Source organism: Cucurbita pepo, chromosome 2 (genome assembly GCF_057944985.1).
Source record: "Cucurbita pepo subsp. pepo isolate OVF chromosome 2, ASM5794498v1, whole genome shotgun sequence".
NCBI lineage: Eukaryota > Viridiplantae > Streptophyta > Magnoliopsida > Cucurbitales > Cucurbitaceae > Cucurbita > Cucurbita pepo.
In genome coordinates, this window is record NC_141799.1 from 1,650,115 (window position 1) to 1,662,214 (window position 12,100).

The 12,100-nt window shown below is 32.6% G+C and overlaps 1 protein-coding gene and 1 long non-coding RNA gene across 3 annotated transcripts; one reads left to right on the forward strand and one right to left on the reverse strand.

Moving 5' to 3' along the window:
• Positions 1-1,644: 1,644 nt before the first annotated feature.
• WIN2 (HOPW1-1-interacting 2) lies at positions 1,645-5,636 on the reverse strand. Its single transcript, XM_023668552.2, has 9 exons — positions 5,478-5,636; positions 5,001-5,228; positions 4,295-4,422; positions 3,877-3,975; positions 3,636-3,794; positions 3,025-3,111; positions 2,853-2,944; positions 2,230-2,304; positions 1,645-2,131 (listed from the first exon to the last, which is right to left on the reverse strand). Exons 2-9 carry the CDS (start codon positions 5,081-5,083, stop codon positions 1,973-1,975), a joined length of 882 nt encoding a protein of 293 aa, XP_023524320.2. The 5' UTR covers positions 5,084-5,228; positions 5,478-5,636; the 3' UTR covers positions 1,645-1,972.
• Positions 5,637-9,286: 3,650 nt separating this feature from the next.
• LOC111788340 (uncharacterized) lies at positions 9,287-10,006 on the forward strand. Of its 2 annotated transcripts, XR_002814128.2 has the most exons (3): positions 9,287-9,433; positions 9,528-9,662; positions 9,771-10,006. It is a non-coding gene; the product is annotated as an uncharacterized LOC111788340 (long non-coding RNA). The 2 variants fall into 2 exon arrangements; XR_002814127.2 differs by lacking the exon at positions 9,287-9,433 and having other exon boundaries at positions 9,440-9,662.
• The last annotated feature ends 2,094 nt before the right edge of the window (positions 10,007-12,100 follow it).

The window sequence follows — 12,100 nt, forward strand, 5'->3', positions numbered from 1 at the left end:
ATTTGTCTTGGCGAGCACGTTGAAGAAAAACAAATCCCTCATCTACCCAATTAATAAAGCAAAATATAGCTTTTTTTTTTTCTTTTTTAATAAATAAATAAATTAAATATTACTTTTCTCAGCTTTAAAAGCCAAAGAGCTTCTTCCACTGCCTCAAGCCATTCTCAACCTTCTTGGCTCTCCATATTTGATAGGAAGGCGTCCTATGAATACCTCTTTTTATTTCTTCTTTTTTTTTTTTTATCTTTTATTTTGTTTATTTTTTTTTCTTCTCTATGAATTTTGAAAATTTTATAGAGTAAGAAGTGGAGGACGATGATGAAAAAAATGCTTTTGGTTCGCTCGTCGTGCGTAAGGGCAAATATGCCTTGCCGAGACTATGCATTTCTCTATTCTTGAGTCCTCTATTCATTCTTTTTTTTTTTTTTTATCTTTTTTTTATAACAAAATTAAAATATGGAATTGAATTTTGTTTCATTACAATTCTACTATGCTACTATGGTTTCAGAAATTATATATTTTATATATATATATATATATTATTTTTAGGTTTTTAAATTTGAACTTTTAAAATAAAGTGAGAAAAAATATTATTAGATAGGTTACTTGTTACATAGGAAAAAATTAGTTTCTATTTATTTTTTATGCCTTTATGTCTTACCATTTTAAAAGTACTTTTTAGAAAAGCTAAAAAGCACTCAAAACGACTTTCCCAAAATAATTGACTTTAATATCGTTTTTAATATTATTTGATTAAAATGTTTGTATTTCTTTTTTCAAATGATTTTTTAAAAAAATTAGTATTTACGTTTTCTTTATCATAAATCAAGTAAAGCATTATTATTGATACACGAATTAATATAAAATTGTTCTTATGTTTCCATCCATTTTCTTCAATGATCAATATAATTTCATCTATGCATACAAAAATCCCAGAAATTTTAGTTTTAGATGATAATAATAAGGTCTAAATTTATGTTTTGAATATTTTTATAATTTACTTCTTAATATTTTTAGCAACAAAAATATTTAATTTATTGTCTTAGAAATTTTAGCCACACCTTTCTTAATTTATATCATTCAAAAAAAAAAAAAAAAAAAAAAAAACCAATTTCTTTCAATTCTTCTAAATTTTGGGTAAAATGTTATAATTCAATCATAATTAGTGGCTTCTAAATTTCTATTAACTCATATTATCGTTATTTACCGTAATAACATAATAAAAAAATTAAATTGAAATATTTTTAAAAAATAGAAACTAAATTAAAATTTACCCAAACATTTAGGACTAAAACATTCCATAGGATGATGAAAGTCTCACACTAATTTAGGAAATAATCTTGGGTTTATAATAAAAAAATACTTTCTCTATTGACATGAGGCTTTTCGGGGAAGCCCAACACAAAGCCATGAGAGCTTATGCTCAAAGTGGACAATATCATACTTGTGGAGAGTCGTGTAACAAAAGACCAAAACAATAAAGTTTAAAAGAAAAAAAAAACTATTTTAACCATAACTAAACAAGTTGGGATATTGGTAGGCTTTTGTGGGATAAAATTCCCTCACCAGAACAGAAAGTTGATACAACTGTATTGCCAAGTTATGCTATTAAAAAAGAAAAGAAAATAAAAGAAAATTCACACCTAACCAAAAAGGGAACATGGAAATTACCTTAAAAAGGGCTGAAGACAACACAGACAATTAACACTTTAATTAAGACTCTTTACAATTTGACCAATGAACATTTCTACAACCTCCACGCAGCAAGCTAGGACTATGTAGGCAGCAACTCAGACACCGTACTGCACAAAACCAACCTCATAACTTCTCGTTATGTCATTCTCTTTTTTTTTTTTTTTTATAAGTACAATCAACAATGTTACTGGAATTCCCAACGACTACGAACCACCAAACACTACTGCAGTTCAGTCGAGACTTTCGGAACCAGAAGGCGAAGCTAGGATAGATGTTCTTACCCAGAAGTTGGAAGAGAGGGGCTTCCCTGATTTGCCAAGAAACGGACGACGACGCAAGTAATGTTATCAGCGCTACCTCTTTGATATGCTTCTTGCATCAACCTCTTAGCCGCCTCTTCTGGGTCCAGAATTGGTTTGGTCATAGCAACAGCTTCCTGAAGAAGACATTGAACATTTGGTAAACTTTATAGTTTTTGGCATCAAAATTGAGAGTTGTATATTGATGATAAATAAAATGAATGGACTTGCACACCTCGTTAGTGACGACATCCCATAGCCCATCACTAGCAAGTATAAGAAACTCGAGCGAGCTATCAATCTTTTCCTCCTGCAAGTACAATCATTGAGTTTAACACCGGTAACAAAATGAATTTGTATGTTAGATTTAGAGATGTGGCGTCTTCCCATGAGAGAGACTTGTAATGAGCAAAGCAAATGATAGCACATCCATCCTTTGAAAGATTCAAAAGCACATATATCTACTAATATCAATCACAAGCCTCAATCCTCCTTTTGAGTGTAAGTTTACCAAAGTCCAAACCAAGAAGGAAAAACAATTAAACTCTTTTCAAACAAGACCTCAGTAATTGAGCAAGTGATATCATTCAAAGATTAACTTCTCATCAGTGCAATATTTGGACGAAAGATTCTGATTCTAATTCTATTTCTATATCTTAACATATTTGTTCTTCCCAAATTGCAGATATTAAAAGGAGTCATAATTTAGTGAACTCTGAGCATCAGATGAAACTAAAGCAAGTTTTAGGTAAAATACTATTGCCCTGATATTTCTTTCTTTTCATCATAATGCAGTTAAGCAACAGTCACTCAATGAATAGTCATACCAATTTACGCTACAGACAACGTAAAATGTACCTGAATTTCAGGGTCAGCAACAACATATTGCTTTAACAACCTATCACCAAATGCACGTGAAACAGCAAGAACACCTCCAACTCTCCAAGTTCCTGCTCATGCAACTTCCAGTGATTAAAATGAAACAACCATTCTTACTTTAATGTCTTGCTAAAGGAGGTGATAACCTTACCAGCCCACATCACAAATCCTCCTGCATCCTCAATTCGTCGTCGCTCATCAGTTTGGTCAGGCTTATGATCTCGAGAGACAGCAATGGCTATATGATATCAAAGATAATAGGGTAAATAATTGAAAATGTTGGGAAAAGAATTGTGAGCATTTAATCATTCAACAAATCCTCAACTGGCAAGAGCAGAAACCCAGTCAGCTAAGTATAATCAACGGTATTGTCGGATAGGTAATGAGAGCAGCAAGAAGCAGACATGTTATATATTAAAAGCAAGAATATTTCTTTTAACGTCATTAAAAACACTCGTGGAAGAGGGTCGAATTCCATTACCATGGTGTGGGGGAGGGAGAATGATCAAGGGACGGCATCATTCTAGGACTACAATGCTATAATTGTTTACTCTAATTTACATCGCCAACGCTATGTTCATTCCAACTTATAAAATAAAAAATTGGATAACATTACTTAAAAGAGGAAATTCCAAGAACCAAAGTGGTCTGTCAAAATATGAATTAAAAGAACATTGAGCCATGAAACTTCGCAGCAACAAATTTATTCAAAACATGACCAACTATCTTTAAAACAACATGGAAAGAGATGGACATCCTCACCAGTGCCACCCCGGCAAATAACAGCTCTAGAATCACCGACATTTGCAACAAGTAAGCGATCACCAACTAGAATGGCAGTGGATGCGGTTGATCCAGCATCTCTGTTTTGATTATTTTCGGACTTCAGAAATTCTGTGTCTGTATGGTTGTAGGCATCAGCTGCACAAAAAACAGTCAATTGATTAGAGATAAAAGAACGATTATTTAGACGAGAAAATCAAAGAAAAAATATGTGCTATACCTATGGCAGATTTGGTATCCGATATGAACTTTGGATGGCTGATTAAATTACTAAAAAGATTGTGCTTCACATACTCTGCAGCTCGTGCTCCCCCATGACCTGACATAACAAAAAGGAAACATTTGGAGTTTTTCCTTGAAATTACCAGATATTAGAGCAGCCACAAAAGGGAGCAGGCCAAACACTTGTGCATGTGTTTTGATAAGAACCATCTTGATGCAAGATAATGAGGAATCGAAAACAAAATTTGGAAATATTTTAGTCTACATATTGGTAGATTGAATATCATACGACGAAAACTTCTACAGGAGGGAGATTAAGTATCAAAGTGTAGCTGTATATCACCAGAAACAAAATTCGTTCACAATAACCACGGTAGCTGCAATACAAAATACAAGAGAAAGGGAAATTGTCATACCGTCAAATACACCAAATAGACCAACTATTTCTCCGTCCACGCCATCTATACGTGTCTCATAAAAATCTTCCATCGAAGATCTCTTCCCCGGAGAGCTAGCATATCCGTAGCTGAACTTTCCATTCTGACTGCCATTAAGGACACATAGTATTTTCAGTATACCGAGTATTTTATTCTAATGCCTCGTAATGAAAATCAATCAGAGAACAATAAAATCCTTGAATACGTAGAGAAATTAAAGAAACCATCCAAAACGCCATACAATCAAAAGTATCCATCAGCGCAATCAACTTCACTATTAACAACCATAAGAAAAACTTCAACCTCCACAGCCCATGAAATTGAGATTAATTCATTCATCTGGAACCGGTGGTACTACAAATCATCATTATCCTTGCCAATCAGTCATAAAATTCAATTGAAGAAGGGACTATGCATAAATTCCAGAGCAGATTATCATCGATGAATCTAAAATTAAAGGTAGCATCGCTAAATTACAAACCCAATCGATTGAGAATAGTTCCAATAATCGCTTACGCAATAAGGAATAATATTCCTCAGAAAGCACGCCCAAACTTTAACAAGATTCTGTTCTTTCGACATTGAAATTAAACCGAAACCACAAATCCAAACAAGAATACTTTTATCAATCCAAACAGCTTTGGATCCACCACGCAGATTAACGAACAAAGAACTCCGAATCTACCTTAGTCCCCCGCCGCTTACAGGAGCCTCCTCAGCAGCATGAATCTGGCTCGAACAAGACAAGACTGAATTCAGATAGCCCATATTGTGTAGGCTCTCAAAATGCCCAGCTCCAATCTCTTCGATCAAAATGGAAAAAACAAGAAATATCCTGAAGCTATGGTCACAGATGCGAAAGGAATAAGCCGCTCCTCACATGACAGTGGAGCCACCGAACATGAACTCAAATCTGCAATTATATCCACAACTCCCCGATTTCAGATTACACAATAAACAAAAAGAAGCCACAAAAATGATGCAATAACACGGATCTTATATCTCCAAGAACAACCAAGCCATGTGAAATCGAGAAAAATCGGTAAAGGCTTCAGATAACGACGATAATTGGAGCAATAATTACAGCCATAGAAGGAATGAATCAAGAAAGTTGGACCAAGAAACACGAATACAGAGAGATATGAGATTGTAAAGAGAATACCTGTAAAGAAAGGAGGAAGAAGAATAGAAGGGGAAAGAGAAATGGAAGCAAAAAGAAAAAGGAAAAGAAGAAAGAGAGCTCAAGGAGCGTTTAAAGGAGAAACGACGAGTCGACGGAGAATGGGGAAAACAGGGGAGGATTCTGTTGCATTTTTTGGGTTTTTAGTTTGTTAGGGGAAATTATAAATTATAAATTATAAATTATAAATAAAATAAAAAGGATTTTTTTTTTTTTTTTTTTTTTTTTTTTGTAATAATGATTAAATAAATAAAAAGGATTTTGTTATTTGGTGGTACCAAAAAAGGAGAGAAGGGGTCATGGGATTACGCGTCGCCATTGGAAGAGCTGAGCTCGCGCGCGCTTGGACTGAGTCAATGCAACCGTGAGAGTTTTCGAAGCGCCATTGAATGGCCGTCCTTTCTCGGGCCCATGATTCACACGTGGCGCACATGCAACGACGGTACACCACTCATTCTGTGAGCCTCAACTACATTTCTATATTTCTCTTCTCTTTAAATTTATTCTTTTAAAAAAAAAAATTATTCTTTTTCTTTTGCTTCCGTGCGCTTCTAAAAATATGATATTACATTTGTACTCAAATGTGTTTTCTCTTATTTTATTAAATATTAAATTTTAAGGTCTAATTCCGAAACGAAAAAAGGTCTAATACTTGAAAACTCAATTTTAGATTGGTCGATATCGTGAGGGGTCGACCCAAGGCCACTCGACCGACTATAGTCAATTAGAGGGAATTGTTGACTAGCCCCTTTGAGGGGTTGGTCGAAGTTGATTCATATAACAACTTCGGGACAAAATTCTCTTCTTTGGAATAAGGCTCGACGTGATTTTTGTCGCAAATCAAAGTTCTTGTCTAAATAGCATAAGGGATGTCAAACTGAGTTTGTAAGTCGTCTAAAGCTGATCGACCAACTATTCAAAGTTATCGTCTAAATAGCATAAGTCAACCCATTGAAGGGTCAACCCAAGGTTGATTGATCGACCCCTCGAGGTGTTGGCCAAAGGACTTTGTGTATCTGACTCTTGGGGGCAAGCTAATTTGACTCCTTACTCGACCAACATTCTAACCAGTTTCTTCGAAAAAATAAGTAAAGAAATTTTCACGAGAATTGTGGAGCTTGACGAGGAGAGAAAATACCAAAAAATCGCTTTATAGTCAATTTGTCGGTATCTAAAGGGTATCGTTGAGCTCAAGTAACCGTTTAGTAATAATGACACAACCCGACAACATAACTAGATTCCTCAAAAGTTTTAAAATACTCCAACACGTATAAATATATGATTCTAAAATACGATAATAATCAAATTCAAAAGATACGCAATAAATACTTACTTTTTATGGTATGAATTTTCTTATAAATCTAATTATTTACTTAAATATTAAATATTATTTTTCTTATAAATTATTTTAAATTATCTTATTTAAAAAAAAAAAAAAACTATCATTTTCTAACGTTACAGAGCATTTAATAGCGTGGTGACCATTTATACAAAATTCTCATTAATTTTCATCCAAAATAGGTAAATAAATGAAGGTATTAATCAAATTAATTAAACTCTAATACCAATAATTAATTGTGATTAGATTGCTTAATTGAATTGAAAATAATTACTTGAAGCAAGCGTTAAGCCATTCTTACGCTCCAAGCACACGTCTCCATACCTGGAGTTACTTGCACACTTTCATTGCTTTATCATATTCAACAAAATTACCCTTTTAATGAATATTTCTCGATAACATTCTTTTACTGCAATATTTTACCATGCCAGCTGGCTTTAAATTTGAGCTTTCAAAACTCCGTCCAATGAAATCATAAATTAATTTAAACTTATAAAATAAATAATAGAATTGAAATTCCTTTCTTTATGGTCCCTCTTTTTTCATATATTCTTTTCAGTCCCGCTGGTAAGGGCACGTCAACAAATAGACAATAACAATGGATGTCCAAGTCAACGTGTCAACCAACTAAAAAAGGGTATCGTAATTTCAAAATACCCAAACTGCCCCACGTGGCACGTGATCACTTCTACCGATCAACCGACTTCAAATAAGAAGATTAATGGTTTGTAACGAAACATATATGCCTGTTAAAGCTTAATGATGAAATAGTCATCTAAAACCGTATTTTTATTCATTTAATCCGTAATAAATATATCATTTTTTATATGTTATTTTACTCTAATTTATTTTATTGATAATTAAATTTTGAAAATTTAATTGATAAACTTTTGAAAACAAATTATGATATCAATTTTCAACCTCAAATTTTTAAAAAATAAATAATAATTATAGGAGATATTCAAAATATTTTTCAATAATAAATTATTTTTAATTTTTCTTCACATCACTATAATGCTTTTTTTTCGATAACAAAATAATAAAAATAATAATTATTATAATATGTGACAAATTAATGGTCATATTTACCAATATGTTACACTTAGAAGCTTAACAATTTTTTTAATGGCTATAAAATCTAATAGCGTAGTTAATTTACAATTTTTTACGACAGTCGATTCTTTGAAAAATTTACGACAATATATCAATATTAAACCAAACGAATAGTGAGTAAAATGAATATTATAATTTTTAATTAATTATATTTAGCATATTAGTAATAAAATTAATAGTAAAATATATATATTTTAATCGAAAATGTAATATATATTTAGATTAACATGTTAAATATGGGAATAATGGAGTAGTTAAGACGTGTTTAATTATTCTAAAAGTCTTAGTTTAAATAGCTATTTATTCACGTGGATTCATTAATGGAGCCTATATATGAATGTCTCATATCTATTAAAAACACAACAATACAATGTGAGTGAACACACGTGTTGAAATAATTTTATTTTAAAATTAAAACAGTGTATTCCTACCCGAGGGCAAAAAAGTCAAACTGCAGCAATCCCTTGCTTTAATTTAATTAAATAAGATATGTTCAGTCAAGGATTCAAATACTTCATTTTCAAAATTACAATAATACCCTTCGAACTTTATAAATATTTTAAAATCGTAAGTCAAAATAAAGGGGCACGAGTGGACATTCTGATCTCACGTGTTTGAAAGTGAAAAAATGAGATTCACGATGTCATCATTGTATGATCGATAATAGTACATCACTTGACTTAGCATCTTTGCTTTTTTTCAATTAAGAAAGTCTTTGATGCAATTGGTCATGAAACTTTGAAAGTCTTCGGGATGTGATTAATCATGAAATTTTGAAAGTTCATTTTGATCCTACAATATTATTTAATAAATTTTTATTTCAGTGACGTAAATATAATAATACAATTTTTTAAAAATATATTTAAAAAAAAAAATGCAAAACTTTGTTATAAATCCCAAATATAATTTAGTTTTTTAATTTTAATATTAATAATTTAATGACGGTAAAAAAAATTGTAACGATTTAGTCCCTTTCGTAAATAAATATTTTTGAGGTTTAAAGAAATTTTTTATTGAAATAAATTAAAAAACTAATTAGAGGCAAACATGTTTATAATATCGTAAAATAATAAAAATCAATATTTGAGAATTAAATTAATAGTTAACATAATTATATAAATTTGTAAAAATATAATTTAGAGTTGACTTGTTTACAAAGTTAACTAAACGGTAGAAGCCAAATTAAATAATAAATACGAGTACAGTTTATTTATTAAGAGGTAAAAAATTAATACTAAAAAATAAAATAAAATAAAACTCAAATTATAAATATGAATGGGCAATTTAAATGAAATATTATATTTCATTTATTAATATTTATAATAGATGGATGATGGGGGCTCTTTGAAAACAGGCCTGTTTACTTTTTGGTTGGGTCACACGAGAGCGCCCAGGAAGATTTGGATCTGAGAGGAAGGTCTAGAATTTCTTGGGCCGATCGGACTCCATTAACGACGATCCATTACCTTTCATCTTCTTCACCACGGTTTATTCATGATTGCTCCAAGTTTCATTTCTCACTCGCTTTACCTTCTCTTCCGAGCTGGCAAATCAATTGAATATGAATTTTTGGTTTGCAGATCAGGGAATGTCATAGTTGCGATCGATATCTATCAGTAATGGCAAACCAGCAACAGGTTGATTCAAGGCCGTGGATTCTCGATCTCGTTCCCTTTATCGTTGTTATTCTAATTGCTGCTCATGTTCTCGCGCTGGTACTTCAATCTCAACTTCAACCTCTTTTTTCTTTTTTTTTTTTCCCATTCTATTAGAAGTCGCTTCAAGTGCGAAATTCATCATTTGATCTGGGAGTTTTGTTTTAGGGCTACTGGATTTACAGATTAGCGACGGATAACAGAGCTCAAAGGAGGAAAGCACATTCAAGAACAGTTTAATTTACTTAGAGAAGAAAAGAAGGTTAGTGAAACCCTAATTTGTTGAATGTTTTCGAAGCTCATAGCTGCAATGCTAACAGAAAAACGTCTTTGTACTATCTTTATTACTTGTTACTGTACCTAACAGTTGAGAATGATATATAACATATCATTTCTTTAATGTCGATCCAATTATGTTGGGTTAAGGGTTCTGCATTTGATCTAGTTGACCACTATCATAGCTAAGGTTCTCTAACTATGCGCTATGTTTTCGAGGATCTACCGTAAATTATCAGTGAACCATCTGTTGGAGCAATATTAGAAACTAATAATCATCATTAAATATTATAAACTGGCCGTACTATCCCCTTCACTCATCAGTACTTAACTATTCATTATCGATGTAACTATAAATTTGAGGTTGATTCTTGTTGATAAAGTCTATTGACGCACATTTTACATTCACTTAACAATTGTTTGATACGTGTCGATGGACCTATATTGACTTTGTACAACTAGTGTCGAACACATATCTATTGCATCTAACAATGTCTGATACATGTTCAACAAGTGTTTAGAGTGTACAAGTGTTTGTCATGTGTTAGCTATGGACATGATAGCCAAATTAGTGTCTGTGCTTCTTAGGTATGAATAACCTTCTATTTAGTTAGAATGCATTATTCCACAAGGGAATGGGCAATGCTACATGAACGTGCACGAGTAGATACATAATAATATATGGCCAAAATCGTGAATTTGGAGAGACGAATACATCAAATACATAAAATTATTGACTTTGAATTTTCTTCTTGTATAAGAAGATGTGTGTTTTATTAAAACACGTTCCTGGTGGATCTGTATATATTCTTCTTAGATTAGCACTCACTCAAGATTGGCGCAATGCTCTTAGGTCTGATTTTTCAAAGGATATATGATATGTCCTTTGCTATCGGGTCCCTTACCACAGTTCCATATTGAATATGTTTCTTAGTGAATAAGTGATTATATACTCCTATTTCTCTATCACTCTCGGAAACAGGGGAAGAAAGGGAGGAAGAAATGAGATTATTTATAGCCCTTTGAGACCTTATGTAATTTTCTTCGGTTGGGTTAGCTTTTTGGTAGGAAATGCAGTAGTAGAGTTGCGTCGTTAATCCTATGTTGGTTTCACTGCCCGAAAATGTCGGATTAGACCTTATAGTTGGCTAGTAGCACAATGCATATAAGAACCAGAAACTCTATAGAGGGCATGGCAAGTCCTTGGCTCGTTTTGGGTATCTAGAAAATGCATGCATGCGTAAGAAAATGAATACCAGGCTACATATTATGGCTTTGATATTCTATACTAGTTTTCTTTCAGTAGCTTGTCAAAGAAGGCTTCTTTGCATTCTTAATTTTAGATGATTGTTATGATCAAGCTAGTCATAGAGTCGCATATCATGAAGAAGTTTATTTTGAATATGTCGATTCATATGCAGTTGGCCTGTATTTTCAGTTTCTGCCTATAATGAGTTGCTCTAGGATATGGCACTATGGAGTCGATCTTATGGTCGAGCGGTGATTTCATCCTCTGTTGTGATTAAAAAAATTGATGATGAGAAACCGTCTGTATCTCAGTTTGCAACGAGCCAGGAATGGCCGTTAGTGGACAACCAAGAACGAAAACGGATTCGATCAATCCCCATTCTCTCTTAAATAAAGAGCTCGCCCTCGAGCTTTTAATAGTCAGGGGCGGGTCTTACCTGTTCTGTTCCTGCAATGTGGATTGTTAAGTCTATAGTTCTGCATTATTGTTTTTGTAAGTTATTTTACTTTAGCTGATCAGTCTATTCAAAAGATTAGGTGCTGGTTGGGTGTGTCAGATGGGGAATTAGTTTTGACTAGGTAGCATATGATTTAATTACATGGATTTTGCTGCAGAACGTTTAAATATTGAAATTGAAATTGAAATTAGACTGAAGATTATTAAACTGCTGCAGAACCTTGTAAGAATGTTTTGGAGATTCTTAGGTGTATCATTTTGGTCGAGAATATATACGTTAACCAGAAACATTCTTAGGTGTATCATTTTGGTCGAGAATATATACCTTAACCAGTTAGTGCCTATTTTAAGTCGACTGACTGAGTAACATCCATCCAATACCATACCAAGAAACCCACAACATTGGATTATTTGTATTCTTGTATTAATGTTATTATGCTTCTGATTAAATTATTACATCTCCTTGAGCTTATATTCTTTCTTCGACAGTCTAATGATTTTATAACGGCTCATGCCC

Coding starts and splice junctions, on each gene's coding strand:
- WIN2 (XM_023668552.2), bottom strand. CDS start 5,083: ATGGGCTATCTGAATTCAGTCTTGTCTTGTTCGAGCCAGATTCATGCT. Junction 4,423..5,000: donor GTAAGCGGCGGGGGACTAAG/GTAGATTCGGAG, acceptor CCTTAATGGCAG/TCAGAATGGAAAGTTCAGCT. Junction 2,945..3,024: donor AGGATTTGTGATGTGGGCTG/GTAAGGTTATCA, acceptor TTGCATGAGCAG/GAACTTGGAGAGTTGGAGGT.